Source organism: Apiospora kogelbergensis (assembly GCF_038363985.1).
Source record: "Apiospora kogelbergensis strain CBS 113332 chromosome Unknown utg000001l_segment0_segment0, whole genome shotgun sequence".
Lineage (NCBI taxonomy): Eukaryota > Fungi > Ascomycota > Sordariomycetes > Amphisphaeriales > Apiosporaceae > Apiospora > Apiospora kogelbergensis.
The window spans coordinates 7,570,815-7,590,953 of record NW_027117418.1 but is presented as its reverse complement, the minus strand read 5'-3'; the positions used below and the strand labels follow the sequence as shown (position 1 = coordinate 7,590,953).

The window sequence follows — 20,139 nt, the reverse complement described above, 5'->3', positions numbered from 1 at the left end:
TGGCGACTTGTTCCCACTCTTGTATCGCAATCTTCTCCTAGAAGCCATTGCTTTTGGCACAATGTGATATGTATTACCGTCTTTTGCCATGCTCGGTCAGTGCTAGTTTCCCACTTCTGATCTTGAGCTGGATACCTCATCTCGAGTGTATAAGACAAGAGCAAACTCGATCAACGTTCTTTGAGTGCGGAACCTCCTGGCTACCAGCGTCGAGGCATTCGCAATTATTCTGTTGTCACATTTCACACCATTCATACAAGGGTTCAAAAGCATATAGTAATCCAATATCAATTATTTCATATGGTGTAGGGTTCTATCAAAACAGAAGTTTGAGTCCTTTCTACCACACAAGGAGTCTCCTCCGACACGTAGGGGAAACATCAGTTTATCTTGCTGGTACGCTTAAGCATACCACTCACCACCGATCCATCGGTTGAAGAAATCCAGAGATCCCTTGGGCTGGTTGAAGGGCACCATGTGTCCGGCTTCATAGATTCGCATGAACGTGAAGTTGCCACTGGTCTTGACCTGGCCGTAGGCCTTGTCGTCGACAGAGAGATCCTTCATCTTAGCAGAGTTGAAGTCCTTCTTGCCACCCCAGACAAGGGCCTCACTCCAGGCCTTGTTGCCGAGCCAGTTGCAGATGTAGTCGGCGTCACCAGCGTAGATGAGGACAGGGATCTGCTTAAGTAGGTCGGGCACGAGCAGGTGGAATGGCTTGGACCAGTCACCGTTGAAGAGGAAGTTACGGTTAAGCTCGCTGTTGCAGCTCTCGTAGTCAGAAACCTCAGCACCGAGAGCCTTCATGACCTCCGGCTGGTTCAGGTACGAGGCAATCCAGGCCGACTGGCTATAGCACAGGTTCTCGGGGTCCTTGCACTTCTCACGGATATCGTATACGTTGTAGCCGGAGCGTTGGAAGGGGCCGATCAGAGCGTTGTTGCAGTAAATGGCACTCGGAACGCAGTTCCACACGCTCTGGGAGTCGTAGCAGCCTTGGATAAGAGACTGGCATCTAGGGAGAGCATTATCCATGGACTGGCACTCGCTCTCATCAAGAACAGGGCCGTAATGGCTGCCATCGTCGCCACATGCCATGGGACGGTACTCAGCGTATTGCGTCTTGGGGTCGGTCAAGCCGTTGCCGATGGCAATGCTCTTAAGGTTGATGTTACGGTTCTTGTGGGACAGGATCTCGGAAGCGAAGACAGGAATGTAGTGGCCAGCGTACGATTCACCAGTGATGTGGAATGGCTGCTCGGAATATTCGGGGAAGTTGTGGAAGAAAAGGGTCAGCAAGGCGTAAATATCCTTGCTGGCGGCGACAGTGCTGCTGACAGAGCCGCCACTGTACGAGTAGCCAGTGTTGACGGGCTGGTCAATGAAGATGACCGAGGCGTTGCTGTTCCACGAGTAATCGTTGTAGACCAACTTGAGCTTGGAGTCGACGCTGGAGGGGCCAAGCTCCATGAAGAGACCCATCATGGAGGAGCAGCCGGGGCCGCCGTTCAGCCAGAGGACGACGGGGTCGTTCTTGGGATCGTTTCGGGACTCGAAGAACCCTGTTTGCCACACGTATTAGTACATTGCTAGAGCGTCCAGCATCATCAGAAAGAGAAGCTTACAGTAGAACAAGTGCTTGTCGTTGGCCTCATCATCGAGGTATCCACTGTACTGCTTGACCTTGTCAACGCCGAGAGACGAAGGGTCGACCTTCTTGGCGCGCAGGTTGTAGGCCTCAAGGCTGCCATCAATCTTGCGCTGGTTGACGCCGTCTTTCTCGACCCACATGCTCTGGATATCAGCGCCCTTCACGACGTGATCCCATTCGCTGTCGGGCTTGCGCTTGTGCGCCTTGGGCTTCTGCTGGGCGGTGATGAGGGTCTGGGCCTTCTCCATGAAGCCCGGAACCAGCAGGCTCAGCTCGTCCCAGAGACCCTGGGCCTCGGCGGGGATGTCGAGGACATCCTCAACGACCTGGTGGATGGTGTCCTGAAGGCCTCCGAGGACCTGCTGCTCTTGGGCGGCTACCGACGACAGTGCTGCCGACGAGGCGAGCACCGCGGCTAAGGTCTTGGACAGCCCCATGTTGTGCCGCGTGACGTAGTGAGATGAGGATAGCAAACGACGACTTGGATACTGATAAAAGCCGTCGATGGATGGATAGATGTGGTAAGAAGGAGTAGTATGTAAGTCGGAAGTACAGGACGAGATGAATGGAATTGGGGATGCGGGTTTTATCAATGAATGCTTGACTAAGTTGCTTGGGTTGCGCGTTTCGGAGGGAGGGCGCTGGAGCTCCTACCTTCGTTAGCTGCTGCTGCTTAGCTCTAGTGGTCTAGGTTCCTGGAGATAAGCCCAGGAGATGGATCTTGTGACAACAGCCAAGACCCGCACTGCTGGGGGCGGATCACAAATCCGGAGAGGCGCCTAGTTGCTTCCCATCTGCCGATTTGATGAACTTGTGTATTTCCAGAACCAGCATCGCATCCTCAAATGCTGTACAAGAGTCAAAGCTATGGTATAACCACAGCACAAACTGGAAGCTATCCAACTAACCAAGAGGCAAATCGAACGGGCGCCGCCTAGGAGAGGAAGCTCCAGCTACGGAGTATTGGCCAGGGGAACGAACTCGCATAAGGCAGGTAGGTAGGTACATAGGCCAGGTACACACCCCTAACCCCCCAAATCCCTCCATCATTGATCTTCATCCATCCATCAATCATTGAAACTGTGCCACACCACTCTCACCGAGCTTTTTGCCTGCCTGGCTGATGGCCTCGTCACCCGTCCAACGTGGCTAGCGGTTGAGTCCCACCAATAGTCTAGAGGCCTGCCCTCTTACGTTTCACTCTGGGACGGGTTGGACCTGGCTACTTGGACCATGTCATCATCGTTCGTTTCGATAGCAACCCCGACCGCGTGAGCGACCGAAGCAGATAACCAGCAGCGTTGGAACAACAATAGTGATTGATTGCAGCCAGCTCGTTCCTGCGTCGAGTGCTAGAGGGTTAGGAGCCATTCCTGGTATACTCGGGAATCATATAGCGCCTCCTTCAACAGAGCAACATTTTCACAGATACCATGGCATAGGTACCACAGCAACACTGATCTGGGACATGCATGCATTACCCAGAGTGCATACAGTAGGTAGCACCTTGATGGTCAGACCAATTCGGGAGTCCGAGATGTCCGTGACTCAAGCCACTGTGGCTGTGCAGTCTTTACAGACCCGCAATGAGGTATGCTGCCTTGAATAATAATATGTAAAGTTCGAACAACCTGCCCCGAAGTCTAGTGCAATCTCAGATAGACCCCTCCATAACCTGTCTGCTGCCCCGCCATACAAAACCCGGATATCCCAATCATTCTCTTTGCGACCCAAGCCGAAAAAAACGAGAGCAAGCGATACTGAATATTTTGCCAAGTCTCCCAGCCTGTCAGCGCCAGGACAGCAAGCAAGACGAGACAAGACCATCAAAATATCACAGTCACAAACACAACCATGTCGCGCCAAATAAACCAGCCCAGCAACCAGATCAAGCTCACAAACGTGAGCCTGGTGCGCCTCAAAAAGGGCAAGAAGCGTTTCGAGATCGCGTGCTACAAGAACAAGGTCCTCGAGTGGCGACAGGGCATCGAGACGGACCTGGATGAGGTCCTGCAGATACCCAACGTGTTCCTGAACGTGTCCAAGGGGCAGACGGCGCCCAAGGAAGACCTGGCCAAGGCGTTCAAGGACAAGTCGGTCGACGACATCATTCTCGAGATCCTCAACAAGGGCGAGCTGCAGGTGGGCGAGAAGGAAAGGGCGGCGCAGCTCGACCGCGTCCACACCGAAGTCATCAGCATCGTGGCCAGCAAACTCGTTGACCCCCGTACGAAGCGTGTCTACACGACGGGCATGATCGACAAGGCCCTTGACATGCTCAGCTCGCAGGCGCATCAGGGCCAGGGGGCCGGCGGCGACAAGAGCGCCACCGCCAGCGGGACGGGCACCCCGGCGACCGGAGACGATGCCGAGGCGAAGCCGAGGGCCAAGGAGCATGTGTGGACCGGCGTTGTCACGACCAAGAGCGCAAAGAGTCAGGCTCTGGAAGCCATGAAGGCGCTTATTGCGAACCAGCCCATCCCCGTGTCAAGGGCTCGCATGCGACTCAGAATCACGTGCTCTACCAACGTCTTAAAACAGGCCGTCAAGGCGCCCAAGGCAACAGAGGCTGCCGAGGGAGAGCAGAAAGTGGCACCAGGAACAGTCAAGGATAAGATTCTGGGCTACGTTGAACAGGTGGAATCCCAAGACGTCATGGGGTCAGAGTGGGAAGTAGTCGGCTTCGTCGAGCCGGGTGCCTTCAAGGCTCTCTCCGATTTCTTGGGCAACGAGACGAGAGGACAAGGGCGAGTCGAGGTGTTGGACATGGCAGTCACACACGAAGACGACTAGAGCTGATTCTCTCTTGGGTATAAATAGCATAGCTCGGGCGTTGATGACTTCATGGTACACACTATTTGATCGTAACGAATTTTATTTGGCATAGGGCATACATAGATACCACCATCCAGTTTCATCAATGATCAAACATCACAGACGTGCATTGTTATCGTGGCATTGGGAAGACGGTGTCTCTTATTCTTTTGTAGAGTACATCCATCACTGACCGAACCCTTCCGTAAAGCAAAGTCGTATGATTTCGTGACCATACGACACCAATGATGCACGTGTAATTTCAGTCCAGCCTTCACGCCGAACCCAACGCAATGAATGACCAGAGCCCATGAAACCACCCTTTTTGCCATAGCATTCGTAAACATTTAGTTGCCCTTCTTCTTGGACACACCGACAGTCCGGCCGCGGCGACCAGTCGTCTTGGTGTGCTGACCACGGACACGGAGACCCCAGTAGTGACGGAGACCACGGTGAGCGCGGATCTTCTTGAGGCGCTCGAGATCGTCACGGAGCTTGGAGTCGACACCGTTGGCAAGGACCTGAGAGTCCTTACCATCGACGATATCGCGCTGTCTGTTGAGGAACCAGGTGGGGATCTTGTACTGGGTGGGGTTCTGGATGATGGTGACGATACGCTCAAGCTCTTCGGAGGTGAGCTCACCGGCGCTGTAGAAATAATTATATTAGTCCCTGTATTCCATAATCCGCTGATACTGGTTCGACTGGATTATTCGTACCGCTTGTTCAGGTCGACATCGGCCTTCTTGCAGACCAAGTTGGAGTAACGACGACCGACACCCTTGATTCGGGTCAAGGCGTACATGACCTTCTCTTCACCCTTAACGTTGGTGTTAAGGAGACGCAGAATCTATGGGTACTCTTGTTAGCCAATCCAATCCCTTGCTCGCTTTGTTGTCTTCCATGATATCTCTCGATGTGTTCGACCGCGTAAAGTGATTGGGAGTTTTTGGTGTCGTGTGGGAAAAAGTTCATCGGGATTTCGCCAGCGCGCCAGGACGTCGGATGGGCGCGCTGGTGGGAAAGCCCGTTGCGGGCAATTGATAGGAGGATAGACTTACGAACTGGAAGTTCGTCTTCTCTCCTGAGACGAGCGACATGATGGGCAACGGTTGGTGGTGAGTTGCTGCCTTTGGTTCTTGACTGTCGAGAGATTGTCACAAGTCACTGAAAAGAGGTGTGTTGAAATCCGGAATCCGCTTGGGTCTAATTTTCGCAATCAATTCGCAAAGAAAGTGTGGTGCGGTGGCCCGGCTCCCGGAAAAACCCTTTGCGCATTTGTGCGCCCAAAAGGTAGAAGTGGGGCTGTCGGGTGGCTCCACCCAGAATCTAGGGTCGGCTACTAAAAAAGTTCTGTCACCTACAAACTCGCTCGCCTTTACTAACCCAAAACCTCGCCTTGCATTCACAACGATTCGAAGAGGATGGTTGCTTCGGCTGACGGGCCACCGCTGCCCGCTGGAAGTCGTTGAAAATGCTGCACCATCTTTGGTAGGAATCTACAGTATGGGTGAAGCGCCTTGCTATATTGGGCTGCATTTTGTTGTCCTGGTGCATGTCGCTATTCGCATGCCGATATGCCTCGCTGCAATGTCTAGTGTAGTCGGCGTCCGTTTCTGACACCAGCTGAACTGGTTCATTGGGGTCACCCCATCTGGATGTCGCAATGGATAATGGTGTCGGTTGCCTATGATTGGCGGCACCCTCTCCCTTCTCCTTCCTTCCTCTTCAGCAGTACCCTTTTCAAGAAAGTTCTTGGAAACCTCAAACCACTGCAGGCGGCCTATGATGAAAGAAATCAAAACTCTCGATCAGATTATATTCTATGTGAGATTCATACACTGAAAATTCTGAGGCCTGTCAGAATACACAAGGGGTTATCTACGAGCGTTTGCTTCCCCTTATATACAATCAAAATCGTATATAATAAAATTATTAAATCCCAAACAACCAGCTTCTGGTCATGGTGTTTTCGGCCTCCATCCACTTCGTTGTGCTGGTGCTTGTAGATGCAATCTCTTGTTTGGTTAACCTTCTATCTAGTTTCACTTGGTCTTTGGGCAATGTTGTGCAGGTCATGAGGTGGGAGCTGCGTAGTGGTTATACGAATCTGCTCACAAGTGACTGTAGCAATTATCTAGAAGGCCAGTTGACACTGCATTTGATCTGATTCCTCTCGGGCATTGCTTGCGGGCGCTTGGCTATCGTGTGATCATCAGCGCCAAAAGTGGCCTGGCATCGCTCCAATGTGGCGTGGATTCACCCTACAGCTGACGATTATCTCTGCAGTGCCAGTATAATGACAGGATAACTATATAGAGTATTTGCAACTGAAGCGCTAGATGCCTGGTGTAGAGATGTCTGGTGCCGAGACAGACGGATGATCACCAGCGTAGGATACTGTATTTGCCATTTCATGGGGGACAGTATTTGCAATATTTTGTCATTGCTTGTAAATTTCATTACGCCCTATTGCCATAACTCTTGGTTAATGGCTATGTGTATCCTCATTAAACGCCTAAGCAATGATCCTTTTGAAGCCAATATCAATGTCTCATCGTCACTCGAGTGGGTTCTTAGGCACACCGCAGTCGCCCCGTACCCTCCCTCGATAACCCATCCGTCCATCCTCCTACCGGCGCCTGGCAAAGCGCATTTGGGGGAATTCCAGTGGGAGCGCCAACTTGGCGATCTGCGTCTTGGCGCCCTTCGGTCCATCTTTTGGTCCTGCCCTGACGAGTATCTTGCCGCCTATCGTGCGGAAATACTGCGCGAACTCCTTCTCAGTCAGACTGAGATCGTAGCGCAAGTTTTCGGAATCGAATTCGAAGTTGTGGAGGATGGAGACCAGAGCACAGCAGTAGGTCTTCAACAAATCCATGTGGAACTTTCGCACGTCTCCGCCCTCCGAAAACTTCCGCCGGATGCTGTCGATAAGTTGCACCGGAGCCGGGTCCAGGAGTTCCTGTAGCTTCTTGCGGTCGGGCAGCCTGAAAGAGCCTCGGTCTTTCCCCTTTTTCATGTTCTTGGAAATGGTGAGGAGGCAGTTTATGTAGCGTAGTATACGTAAGTCTCGAACCGGGTGCAGACTTCTGGCAATCTCCCAGAAGTTCTCTGTGACGTATTTGTTCGGGGTGGTGAGGGGGCTCTGCTTCTTGGCGGTATCTTGCCAGTCCTTGATAGGGATCGATGACAGAAGATCGGCACCAATAAGCTCTTCGGGCAGGTAGACGTCTTGGATCTCGGTGGCGTCGAAGTGTCCGGGAGGGATTGGTTTGGCCTGGTCGGCGGTGGCCTGAAGTTGGTCTCTCGACGCGACGCTTCGGGCGGCCTCTGATATCGAATCCATAATGGCTAAAGAAGAGGAGTCTAGCTTGGTAGGGCCTTCGACGTTCGACTTGGCAGAACCAATAGCATTCTCTGTAATAGAGGCAATGGCCTTCTTCGCTTTCTTGGTACCGAATTCCATGCCAAGGGTGTTTCGCTGCTCGGTCATAGTCTAGAAGGTGATTAGTACCAGCAGCCAGGGTGGAAGGCTGAGTCGGAGGAAGCATACCTGGTAGGCCTCGGCAGATTTATCCTCTGGTGCCTTCTGCGCCCGGGGAACACCGCGGACCGTCATCTTCTTCGCTTCGATCACATCAAGCTTGTTCGTGGCGGGATCGAAGACGCCGATGTAATGCTTGAGATGTGTAGCAACCCCACCATCTCCATCTTCCTTGGCTGTGTAGTCGACCCGATCGGTGCTTGCATGTAGCATTAATTCGGGCAGGGCAGCCTTCTTGCTCTTCTTCTGGGCCGGTGCGGGTTTGGTGTAGGCCTGGAAGTTAAGTGAGGAAGGCACGCAGAGGCCTGGGGTGGAGGCGATGGCGGGTGCGCATTCGCGGGCACTTCGTACTGAGGCGATTTTGATGGTTTGCGGTTGGGGTGCTGCTTGGCGAGGCTTCTTCTTTTTGCTGGAGCCCGAAGAGCCGTCGTCGATTTTTCGCTTGCTCCCCATATCTGCGGTTGCGTGAAGTCCGATTTGCGTATTTATTTACAGAATCGCCTCGACGTGCCTCGACGTATGTTGACTTCGAAAAATAATTTTTGGGAACAAATTCTGCCGCCAGGCCACCTTCAATTGATTGACAAGCTTAACTCACCGCCAACAGGGGTGCAGCGCGCTGAGTGGGGGCGCTACAGCATGTACAATGTGTGTAAGACCCTTCTCAGCAACGGCTAATCACCACCACGTTACTTGTAAACGGTAAGAACGATAGATCAGAGATGTCGTCAGGGCCAAACATTGCACAGTCAGCTATTCTGTTGGTGCATGCGGTAGACGGGTCCTCGGGGTTGAAATCAGATGGAACGCTTGGGGATCACTACAGCGTGCGCTTGAATATTCACCTGTCAAGCACCTCCGTCTTGAGTTGGCATGGGACAAATAGTATATTTGCTGTTGAAGGGTGGAATAAAGGTTGGAAAATCATTAAAACGGGAATGATTTCACTGAAGTCTTGTAGCTAGAGTTGTGCAGCCATCAGTTCAGTGTCTCAAGTCTTTCTCGGGATAGGTAGGTCATGGAAAGAGCCAAGAGGATGATGACATATGTAATAACCCCAGCCGAGCGAGGGTAGTCTTTACATATCAATGTATATTTCTCATATATATTGTGCTGCTTTATATCTTCTACCAGGAAGATAGCCTGTTACTGTTGCTTATACACTTGTTCGTCAATATAAATACAGGGTCCAATAGCAATGTTCACCGCATCGCAGGCTGTACGCCGACCGCTCAAGTGGGTTTGTTCCCAATACGCCTTGACACACCCCGTTCCCAATTGTCCTGCGTAGTTGAGCCGCCGATAAGAATTGCTAGAAATCAGCTAAAACATATTCCCCAACGCCATGCGATCGCCAAGTCAATATTGTTGTTTTTGGTCATTTCGTTTTGTTTAACGGCTTCTCAGACGCTATATCAGAGAATATGTTTTCCTCATGAGTGGTGCGAGGCCACTCGAGTGACCTTCGGGGCGTTTGGGAGTGCCCGTACGGGACCTCTCTCTTGATCCGACTCTTCCCCGGGCACCTCCCGGGGTGCGTCGTGGGCCAAGGTGCTGCTGAACCGCGGGTGCGTCTCGCGCCGGCTACTTCCGTGCGAGCGCGTGATGGATAAGGAGGCGCCGTCCACGCTGGTATTGCGTGATGCGCAGGGGCTGATGCCGCTTGCGTAGCTGTGGGCGCCGTGGCTCGTCCGGCGCTGCTGCTTCTTGCCGAAATTGAAAGCAAAGCCGTTGAGGATCTTCTGGTGCTCCAGGTTTTGCTGCGTGAAGGGACGATCCAGGTGGGAGTAGTCATTGTTCGACGACCTCTTGTCCTTCCTGGACCGAAATCCCGCTAGGGTTCGTATGAAGCGCGACGGCGACTTGGAGCCTGGCTCTTGGCCGCCCACGCTGCTGTCGGGGGTGACGGTGCCTGTGCCTGCTGTTTCATTCTCGCCGGAACTGGTGGACGGTTTCCGTCCGTGGCTCCACCACCTGCTCTTGGCCATGGTATAGTAGGGCAAGGCGACAATGAGACGAATAGAGACCGAGTAATGGGTATGGTCTGAAACTGGATGACAAATGGGATGAATGAATATGTCTTGTCGTTTATGGAAAAGACGATACCTTCTCTGAGAGTATATGTTCGCGAGCTGATGCACGCCTCAACCGGCGGGTGTAGGCTGAAGACATTGAAATACCGAAGTAAGGAGAATGGGGGAAGTTAAGTTTCCTCCCCAGCAGCAACGTGAAGTGACATATGCCAGATGTGCCCCCCTCGCATGGAAGCCAGCGGTCATGCATATTTCCAGAGAGTATGGGGTTCGGGTCCTACGTAGGTCGCGGGGAAGGTTTACGGGGGTTCGGTCACAGTCATGCACGATGGCGTCACCCTATCAGCGTCTATCAGACCCCGGCTGCAATAGCGGTGCAGTAGCGAATCGTGCAGGACCGATTATTTCCCCGTCCGTGTACCGTCAGCTGTTTACCAAAACAGTCAAGGTTTGCAGGTTCAATGCTAGCGAGGGGCCGGCCAGTTTCTAGAGCCGAGCTGGCTGGCGTGACGAGAATCGCATTGTGGTGGTGCTAGTATTACGTACCGCCTCATCGTCGTTCGGCCGTTTCCACCAATGCACCTGCGTTGTTGCTAAAGGGCTTCCTCTGAAGTTCTGCTGTGAGCGACGCAAACGATCAAACCTACACCAAGTTCGGAGGTTTTCGGATGACAAAAACCAAGATCTATCGTCGGTGGCAGGAGTCGACTACCTTGGCGATCTCCCCATGCGCCGCACCTCCAAGCTCGATGCCGAACAGTGCAAAACATCGCTGTGCTGGGAAGATAGGGGTATCCCTTTGATTGCGGACTTCAGCTCGCAAGATGGCAGTGATGTTTTCGCATTGATCGGGCCTCCGGATGACAAAGTCTATATTGGTTTCTGTCGAGTAAATCATTGATTGATTCTGCAACGACTTTCAGCGAAGAGGTACGGGTATCTGATTTCCCCCGCAATCGAGGTAGTATCCCGTCAGAACAGACTTGGTTCTCGAAAATCCCAACATTACCTCTTTCTTCCAATCGTTAGATTAATCTGAATTATCTTCTTGGCTCTGTCAACGGGCGGTCTAGTGAGGCCGCTATGTGCTGTCTGTTAGTATAGCCCGAGTTAGGTTCACTACCGTGACAGTTGCTCTAGTTGCTCTAGTTGTCGGGAGTGTCACTGGGGAGACACCATTTATTGACTTTAAACAACGCTGGCATGTGATTCGCATCGTCGTTCAGATCTTTATCCTATATGCATCTGATCCGATTCTCGGAGTTCTCGCTTCATTCTACCTCCCGAGGAATCCTCCTAGCCACCATACCATCCACCCACGTAGAAGAAGGGAATGTGGTATTGCAGGGCTGAATACCTTCTACGCCGAGGCTGGTGGTAAAAGCCTCACGTGTTTTAGTACCGTGGCTGTCAGTCTTGCTAGTCTTCGACAGAAACAGCCACGGGATAACCTTCAGCAGTCGGGCCTTGCTCGGGTCAGCCCCCTTTTCTGTGTCTATCGTTGGCTGGCTACATGACTGTGAACGACCACCCACGTGTGTGGGCGTCCAGTAGCTGTCGCGCGATGCGCGCACCACGTCGCTGCTACTGGCCTGCTACTGTAGTGACCCAGAGAATAGGGGAAACCAGCACTGGTTAGTAGATGATGTCAAATCCATCCCATGCTTTCGCCTCGCTCTGTGCTTTGCCAAGGCGGAAACCGAACAGTCGTCATAGCCGCTCCCCAGCACCGGCTGATGTTTTCGAATGGTATGTGGTTTGGTCGGTTATTTTCTTCCCCAGTGCCCAGCTCGAGAGAGCGAAGATCAGGCTCTCAGACCAGGTTCGTCTCGCACGAGTCACACCATGCGAGGTTATTTGTCGTCCCTAGACACGGATCAAACACTCTTCTGGCGCAGTGATTGGCTGAAGCATCGCCGGGCACTCTGGGGTTGCTGGAAAGGCTGCGCAGTGCGTCCACGTTCGTCTTATTACATGACACGAGAAGGAGCTTAAATCATCCGAAGACGTATTGGTGGCTTCGACAACGTTAATCGCGGAGCTGTGTCGTCGGCATGCTGTTATGCCAGCGAGGCAAAGTCCACAAAGACGCTCTTGGCAGCGAGTACTAGTCATCGGCAGCACCAAACCTGTTTGAAAGTATTCCAATTGGCGAAGCAGACCTACTAAATAGGAAGTTGAGCGGCTTCTGGTTGGTCCAGCTACTCAGAACATTGGTTCACTGCTGCTTCACGGTGGCTCGGCATCCGATGGTTCCTTCAAGTGCTACGGAATGGCATCATTCGTCAGCTCGTCAGGGCTTTCGAAGCTCAGCTGTGGTTTCTGTTGGAGAACACTCGTGTATATATGGGTAGGAAAGTCGGCCTCCAAGTAAACATTTCCTCAGCTCATTCATCACATCAACAGCCCAGTTATAAATCCAACTATCTCAAAATTCCTTCCCGCCTCAGTCGACTCTGAGGCCAGCTCTTCCAAGATGTGTTCGATTCAGCATAAAGCCATATCTAACGGTGTATGCCGGCATCCACTGTCATATGCAAGCCTCATCCTTCTAAATATGGCCTCGTTGGTTTGTCCAGCGGCGGTTGGCGGCCGTTTTGTCCATCGGCCGGTGCTTTACCAAGACCCCGGACCTCTCGAAAAGCCACCATGAGGAACCATCATGCCCAACATCCAAACACCTGCGGATCTGGCACATTTCTGCCCGTCGAGCTTCTTCAGTCGGGCTCACCTGAACATGTGCCGTTTCTCGGTCCGCTCCTTCGGGGGCTGAACCGCATCCGGAACGTACCTCGAGTCTCCGATTCGTCATGGGAAAGCACTGGAGCCAAGCGACAGAGAACAGCAGCCCTGAGTCCTGTCGTCTTGCTCACGATGAGATCCTACTATCTCGTCACTTCGCCACGACGCTACATCGGATGCCATTCGTTTCCCACACTCACTTTTGCGTATTGGCCTTTCGTTTTAGTTATCTACATCCCCTTTGGCCACACCCGATGGCCCTCCACACTCGCTGACACGACTCAGCGCTCGCCGCGTGTTTATGGTTCTCTCATTTGCTGTCCCTGAACATGGCCATACAGTACTTTCCTCCCCGCCCTGCGCAGCAAGTCATTCGCTTGTCTAACGGACCTGGCATCTCTCAAATCTTGGGACAGACGTCAACCACTCTCATTCGTCTAAAACCTAAACTCGGAGGTCATCCTCACTACGCCTGTCGGCATCACAGCATTCGTTTCCAGAACACACTCGCTTCAACGAGAACAGTAACGCTCGCTCCAACAACCTACACTCATTACTGCCATTTCTTTAACAATAAGAACCCTCACTTCAAGCAACGACGATCACTTTCGACTATACATTCTTTATCAGTACCGCGCTCGTTTCAATAGCACTCAGTTCAAAAAGGAACACCCGCTTTAACTATACGCTCGCTTCAACTATACGCTCGCTTCAACTATACGTTCGCTATCGGTACCAAGCTCGCTTCAACAACATTCATTTATAAACACACTCGCTCACGCACCGCAGCCGTACAATTGATACATTGATACATTCGCTTTTACAATACACTCACATCAAGGAGATACCTGATTCACCACATTCGCTCATACCACAGTCTTTTATGATACACGCTCATTTTAAAAGCATACTTTGCCATCTCAACATACGCTTCAGCAACACTCTTTTCCACGACACTCGCTCAGTCTACGACAATCTTTTCAACCAGACTCCCGCTTCAAGGATCTTCAACTCTCGCTTCGACCAAACCCAATTCAACGAATATTGGCTTCCGCTACACTCACTTACACAGTATTTGTTTCTGCAACACTTGCTTCAATGACGCATTTCCTTATACAATGCGCTTGCTTATAAACCACACTCATTGCTCTGATGCCCGATATTCCAACATTCATTTCTCCAACACTCATTTCAATGGCACACTTGCTATTTTAGCATTTTCTTGCTGATACACTCACTTCAACAATTCACTACGACAACATTCGCTTTCTACAATATCAGCTTCAGGACCCTTGCTTCTATACCACTTTCATTAAACGACACTCACTTCCACGACACTCGCCCCAACCGCATTCGCTTTTATCCTAACGGATCGGCACTCTTTCAATTCTTACTTTTGTTATGCAACTATTGCTTCAATCCCCGGCCCACCATTGCACATGGGTGGTGGCGTGCCTCACTCACTTCCGGCAGCACACCAGTCCGCTCTCTCTTTTCTCAACCCTTTTCATGGGCGTTTGACCACATTCGTTCTCTACAGGACCACACTCTCTACCCACCAGCCAGATATGATTCGAAATCTATCATTACATACGCCATCCAGATGGATCGGCTTCTCGCTTTGATCTCATTTGACCGAGATCACCACATTCTTCACTGCCTTCAAGAGGTATCCACGCTCTCTTTCTTCCACAGCCGATCTTCCAGATCACATTCGCTTGAAAACCCATCCTCACTTTTGGGTAATACAATCTCTCAAGTCCCCCAGGGGCGGTTCTCTCACTCAACCGTTGCTCCTAATGGGCACATGGTGTTCCATAAACCGTAGGAAACATACTGGTTTCCACGATTCCTTTCGTTTCTTATGCTGCCACCCTTAACGGCAGCATTGCCTCCTTACAGCTCCGAGACTGGCACCTTAGTCTCACCCACTCGTTCTTGCCCTCTTTCCTGGCAATAACCACACTCTTTCATCTTCAGATCAGCATCAACATTCGCTTCTTGGGAATCACCCACACACTCGTTATCCACAATTCGGACCCTGATTTGGTTTGGCAAACAAGACACCATACCACTACACACTCGTTTCCCCGATACGTGTGGAGCCTAGCCTTCTAGATTCCTGCTTCCTTCGACGGGAGAAATCCCTATAAGGAAGACGTACCAATTCCCCCGAAAACAATATTTCGTTCACTTCTTCTATACCACGACACGCATGGAAACATCCTTTTCTCCATTCCACAGAGGCGTTTCATGCCAACCTACTATTTGACGAGACGCTTATTATTGAACTCACTTCATCTCACACTCATTCCGAGCGCATATCTCAGCATTTCCAGGCGTTTTTGATAAGACCACGGCGGGGGTTTTCTCTCTTTCTTCTTCTTCTATCTACTTCTTCTTTTTAATTATACTTTTATGTCCCAGGGGCGTGATATGCATCTAAACGGAGGCCAGAGGCTGGCATGTACAATTTGTATTTCGTTCTTAGGGGTACTGGTTTTCAGTTGAAATACATAAAAAATCTGAATTATGAGCTGAACAATGTGAGCCTGTGACAGTGATAAAACTTCTTGGCTGTTCCCGCGTAAATATGTTACGAGTCGGGTTGACAGCAACATCTCATAGCACCAAGGCCAACTGTTCTATGCGCAGGCTATCCTGGTTACCGGCTACCTAACAGTCGCCGGATTTTAGCATGAACCGGAGACCGAGAACAAATATCAGGTGTACCGCATTTCTTGGTTGCCTACTACGAACCGGGTCGCAGCATCCTCGTTGTTTGTGGTACAGCTCAAGCGATCAGGAAACCAGTGACGGGGCACGACATTCAATAACCACGTCTCAGCAGAATGTAAGCTTGGCCCCGTGTCACACTTGTAACCGCCATTGAACAGCTCGTTCTCATTTGCCCTCGTTCCTTTGTACCTCACCAGATCGTATAGCTCGACATAAAGATGAGACTGCACATTTGCATAAAATCGATGCATTGTGTAACGTAGAATTGATCTTACTCCACGGAGGGGCCCGGGTGGAGAGCTTGACAAAGTTGTGGGATATTCTGTCGCAAACAAACTCTCTCGAACTTGCTGGCATCTCAAGCGGCTCTGCCGAGGTGAAGATCAATATCTACAATGCCCTGTCTTTCAATGGAGCGGAAATGCGGCGGACATAAGCCATTGGGCAAATCAGAGGAAGCTGGGGTGAGCCCATCAGCGTCAATTCGAGGGTATTCACGATGTCGTCGAGATAAGCTTTGGGCCAGGCGGCGCGGGCGCAGTGGGGCGCACAAACGTCTCAAACATCGAAAAAACGGTCGCAATTCACGATATAAGAAAATAGGTCACGAGGGCATCAAAAGAACAAGAGTGTTGTTTCATGTGTCGTCAGAAGCAAGCATTGTCTATTTGACTGCTTAGCAAAAACCCATTCCGAATTCCGGATACGTGATGTTCGTGAATCTCAGCAGATATTTGCTTCTGAGAGTGGTGGTGTTGTGTAAACACGACCCTGGTGTCTGCCCGATGAGGTCTTGACCAGACGTCCTTCCATGCTTGCAAGCTCTACCCATAACTGGCCTCCGATTCCTCCTCTGAATGAACCCTGAATGTTGTTCCCTTCCGAGTGGTACATTGCGTAGAAATGACGTCACTTTTGTTGGCTGATGGATTGGTCGACAAGGCTTTTCGAAAGAATATGTGAAGCAGTGGCTGGATCATGGATGCCGTTCATTTGCTGACGGAGAGACGACTGTGATCGAGGAGAGACGAGGCGTTTACTTGCTGTAGAGGTGGCAAATCTTGTGTTAAAAACCTGCGAGGCATTGAGGGAAGTCATACGATCAAGGGCAACTTACGATCTAGCTCTCATCTTTCTTCTCTTGCGCTTGAGGCGTCTAACGCGCTTCTTTCTCCACTTGGCTCTCATCGTGAACGACTTGACTGCAGAGGGTGGTGGTTAGCGGAGCTGTAGGCGGGACACAGATGACGTCGGGATTTTTGCGTCGTGGGATTGGCGGTTGGAGGGGTGGTGCGAGTCGCAATCACGCAGGAATTGGGTTGAACACAGCTTCCATGGTGAAGGCAGGCGGCCGGAGGCCAATGGGCCAGGGTCGGGAGAGCACTTACTGTAGTTTACGATGAAGGTTGATGGTGAGTGAGGAAACGAAATGCAAGCTTGAAGCGGCGGGCAAGAATTACCTATGTAGGCCCAAGTCCAAAATGCAAGTGCGCCGGGCTTTCGTGGGTGGTGGGGTCCGGCAAAAGTTTTGGCCGGCTCGAGGTAGGGTTGGGAATCTGGAATTCGTGCGGGGCTGCTGTGCAGATGCAGGAAGTAGCAGGAGCTCCTTCCCTGCTTAGCTACCCCGATGACCTCAATCTTAGGTGGGAGGCACGGCCCATTACGTACCTGCCTGCCGCCCGAAACGTCAAACACCACCTGAGCAACCACAGAGTTTCATGCAAAACGGGACATCGTCGGATAAATGGCCTGTTCAGCTCAGCACACGACGTGCTCGTCACCTGCCCTTCGCTTGACTACCTTGTCTCTAGTCAACTCAATGGAAGGTGATGTCGACACTAATCATTCAAGCTGGAGGCACGCAGGCAAGCTCGGTCATCTTGTTCCAGCAGCTCGGCATCTACGGTGCCCAACTCTCAGTCACGCATTGTGCTTGCCCAGGGCCGAATTGTCACCGGCATATAGGTACTATAATGATGCTACTAATAAAACAGCCTCCAGGGAGTCAATTGCATACAATGCCTTACCTTTGCCATGCTTGAGGAGGCCAACTCGGCAGTGTCTGTGTTCCTCTTCTTGCTGTAAACGTACTGACGTCAAGTTGGTGGTCGACTAATTGACCAAGGCTTTGCGAAGCTTGAAGATCATTGAGGACAGGGGCATTATCGACGCCTTTGTCAATAACGCCACGTTTGAAGATATGCGAAACCGGTTAGTGTCCTGGTCGGTATGGCATCCTTTGTGAGCAGCTCTCCTTTGATGCCCGGTCAATGGAACTGCTTCCGGCTTGCGCTTGCATTGAATTCGCCCCAGTACGCATTGAATTCATCGGCGAGGGAGGTGAGTTAATACTAGTATAGTCGCTTTGGAAGTTGAAATCGTAAATGTAACCATCCAAGGTATAAATAAACCCCTGGTGCCGGATACAGGATGTCGACGGTGTCTTCCTCGAATGAGGTGACAGACTCAGCTCGAGCAGAGCAGCCGCAGCCACAGCCAGCACATAAAGTGCAGAGACATGGACACAACTTCGTGCCGGACTTTCCTTGCCTCCGCTGCGAGTCCAAGGGCATGAAGTGCGACCTCACCAAGTTCCAGATCGGCGGGGAGGCGGCCGCCCCCATGTGCGCTCGCTGCGTGCGTACCGGCGCCAAGTACTGCATCAAACAGCGGGTGCCGGCCTCATCGTCGGGCCGCGGCGACCAGAAGCGCATGATCTACATCGACCCCCGCGTCGGCGACGACTACGACCAGGATGAGGTCTTCGCCATGATTGAGGACCTTTGGAGCGGGCCCGCCAAGTACTCCTTCGACGGTACGCCTCTCCGGGAGAGAGACATCAATGGCTGGGCCCTTCCGGCATGGCCCGAGGCTGATAGGTTTGCTCAATATGAAAAACAGGAAAAGCAGGGGGAGGATTCTGAACCCGCAGCAAAGGAAGGCACAGTGAAAACACCGATAATTGTGGAGGAACAGAAGAAACGGCGAGAGGAAAGACTGAAGGAGCTGACTCCAAGAGAGAAAGGAGTCGAAGACTGGGTCAAAAGCACAGCCCAGAGCTGGGGGAAAGTGTTGCCCGCCAGAATCAACAAGAGCATAACACAAATCCCGGGCCTGAAGAGAACCGTCAGGTCTCAAGTTGCTCAGCATGATGATCTTGAGTGGGAAGCGCTCTGTGCCGATATGGAAGCGCAGGGGATTAGGCCGCCATCTCGGGAAGAAAAGCCCGAGTTGGAGACGGCCGAGTCTGCCATCCTGAGAACGGACCTTCGGCACTACACGCCTCGAAGGACGCATCTGACACAAAGGCTGGAAGCGATGCGTTCTGCGACAAAGGAGAAGTAGTTTTATCCCTCGACGTCAATAATATAAAAATATATACGAAGGCCAAAGATGTTGATTACTGAACGAAACTGAAAATAGGGGACGATACTGATCATCTCCACTTACCTCACGGACTTACCTGCATTATCTACCCGGATTTCACTCTAACGCTTCGTATCCAGACATGCTCGTCTACCTACCAGCCAGTTGACCTGCATGATCTACTTACCTTAGCTCCCTTATTTCTCTTGCCTGGTGTTACCAGCAGCATCTAATTCTTCCTGTCCGAGGTTATCATCATCCTCCGACGTCTTCAGAGCAAGTAACCGCTCCTTCCGCTGTTCCTTCCGCTCCAACTCCATACGCCTTCTTACGACGAAGAGAAGCGAGTCGCGGGCCACTATCAACCCCCCAGCCTCAATCTTCGCGATGCGCTCCTCCAGCAGGTGGTGGGCGAAGCACATATCGCAGTGGGGACAGCTCTCCGTGGCTTTGGCATCCCAGGGCTTGAGGCAGATGACGCACTTACCGTCGTCTTCACATCGAGGGCACGCGCGCCCCTCGCTCGTGCGAGGAAGCGTGTGGCCGGATATGTAGCTAAATATGTGGCCGCAGGACCCAAAGTCTACGCAGCCCGCGAGCAGGTCGGCGCCAGCGGCGTGGAAGGCGGAAACCCTTGAGTACGATGCCATGGTTGACAGTAGTAAAGAGTTGAGAGCTACTGATATAAATAACTCGGGAGTTGGAACATATAGATAGAAGCTGATGTGATGTCGAATTCTACATAGACTTTCCAGTAAGAGAGTGCTTCCTATATAGATAAACCCATGCAACAATACCCTTGTTCTCATAATGCTGTTGTTTCTCTTTGTTACCGATGAGAAAACATTGATTTCAATTTTCAATGTTAGCATCAACAAAGGAGGGCCTGCCCTAAAAGTTTGGAAGCAGCAAATATCTACCGTGCATACCTTGAATTCGTTCAAGTAAGCAAGCGTAAGGCACATGTCTATTCATTCTCGGATTCTCGACCATGAATATGTCACACGAGTCGAGGCGATAGAGAATAGCGAACAGCGAATAAAGATGATCACAAGTGAAGGAAAACCATTAAGTATTGGCAAATAAGTCATAAAAGTTCTCAATTTCATTTGAATCGCAAGTTTCTTACATGATCTCATCATATTATGACATAAATTCGTACAAGACATCATCGCCGTTCTTCATGCTGAACCACTCGTCCCTCCATGAAACCTCATGATGTACCATCGTAAAAGTCCAACCAAAGA

The 20,139-nt window shown here is 51.4% G+C and overlaps 7 protein-coding genes across 7 annotated transcripts; 2 read left to right on the top strand and 5 right to left on the bottom strand.

Annotated features, from left to right (window-relative positions):
• Positions 1-402: 402 nt before the first annotated feature.
• PG998_002442 (Carboxypeptidase Y-like protein A) lies at positions 403-2,088 on the bottom strand (the record flags this gene model as incomplete). Its single annotated transcript, XM_066869260.1, has 2 exons — positions 403-1,562; positions 1,626-2,088. 2 exons carry the CDS (start codon positions 2,086-2,088, stop codon positions 403-405), a joined length of 1,623 nt encoding a protein of 540 aa, XP_066737675.1.
• A 1,417-nt stretch (positions 2,089-3,505) lies between these two features.
• Positions 3,506-4,444, top strand: PG998_002441 (uncharacterized protein; the record flags this gene model as incomplete). The annotated part of the gene is made up of 1 exon (XM_066869259.1): positions 3,506-4,444. One exon carries the CDS (start codon positions 3,506-3,508, stop codon positions 4,442-4,444), a length of 939 nt encoding a protein of 312 aa, XP_066737674.1.
• Positions 4,445-4,797: 353 nt separating this feature from the next.
• On the bottom strand, positions 4,798-5,603 carry PG998_002440 (40S ribosomal protein uS13). Its single transcript, XM_066869258.1, has 3 exons — positions 5,527-5,603; positions 5,185-5,315; positions 4,798-5,113 (listed from the first exon to the last, which is right to left on the bottom strand). Exons 1-3 carry the CDS (start codon positions 5,563-5,565, stop codon positions 4,813-4,815), a joined length of 471 nt encoding a protein of 156 aa, XP_066737673.1. The 5' UTR covers positions 5,566-5,603; the 3' UTR covers positions 4,798-4,812.
• A 1,494-nt stretch (positions 5,604-7,097) lies between these two features.
• On the bottom strand, positions 7,098-8,465 carry PG998_002439 (a49-like RNA polymerase I associated factor; the record flags this gene model as incomplete). Its single annotated transcript, XM_066869257.1, has 2 exons — positions 7,098-7,964; positions 8,022-8,465. The coding sequence occupies 2 exons, from the start codon at positions 8,463-8,465 to the stop codon at positions 7,098-7,100; spliced, it is 1,311 nt and encodes a 436-aa protein (XP_066737672.1).
• A 980-nt stretch (positions 8,466-9,445) lies between these two features.
• On the bottom strand, positions 9,446-10,000 carry PG998_002438 (uncharacterized protein; the record flags this gene model as incomplete). Its single annotated transcript, XM_066869256.1, has 1 exon — positions 9,446-10,000. One exon carries the CDS (start codon positions 9,998-10,000, stop codon positions 9,446-9,448), a length of 555 nt encoding a protein of 184 aa, XP_066737671.1.
• Positions 10,001-17,956: 7,956 nt separating this feature from the next.
• Positions 17,957-18,871, top strand: PG998_002437 (uncharacterized protein; the record flags this gene model as incomplete). Its single annotated transcript, XM_066869255.1, has 1 exon — positions 17,957-18,871. The coding sequence occupies one exon, from the start codon at positions 17,957-17,959 to the stop codon at positions 18,869-18,871; it is 915 nt and encodes a 304-aa protein (XP_066737670.1).
• Positions 18,872-19,089: 218 nt separating this feature from the next.
• PG998_002436 (uncharacterized protein) lies at positions 19,090-19,542 on the bottom strand (the record flags this gene model as incomplete). The annotated part of the gene is made up of 1 exon (XM_066869254.1): positions 19,090-19,542. One exon carries the CDS (start codon positions 19,540-19,542, stop codon positions 19,090-19,092), a length of 453 nt encoding a protein of 150 aa, XP_066737669.1.
• Between the last annotated feature and the right edge of the window lie 597 nt (positions 19,543-20,139).

Coding starts and splice junctions, on each gene's coding strand:
- PG998_002440 (XM_066869258.1), bottom strand. CDS start 5,565: ATGTCGCTCGTCTCAGGAGAGAAGACGAACTTCCAGTTC. Junction 5,316..5,526: donor AGAAGACGAACTTCCAGTTC/GTAAGTCTATCC, acceptor GAGTACCCATAG/ATTCTGCGTCTCCTTAACAC. Junction 5,114..5,184: donor GATGTCGACCTGAACAAGCG/GTACGAATAATC, acceptor TTATTTCTACAG/CGCCGGTGAGCTCACCTCCG.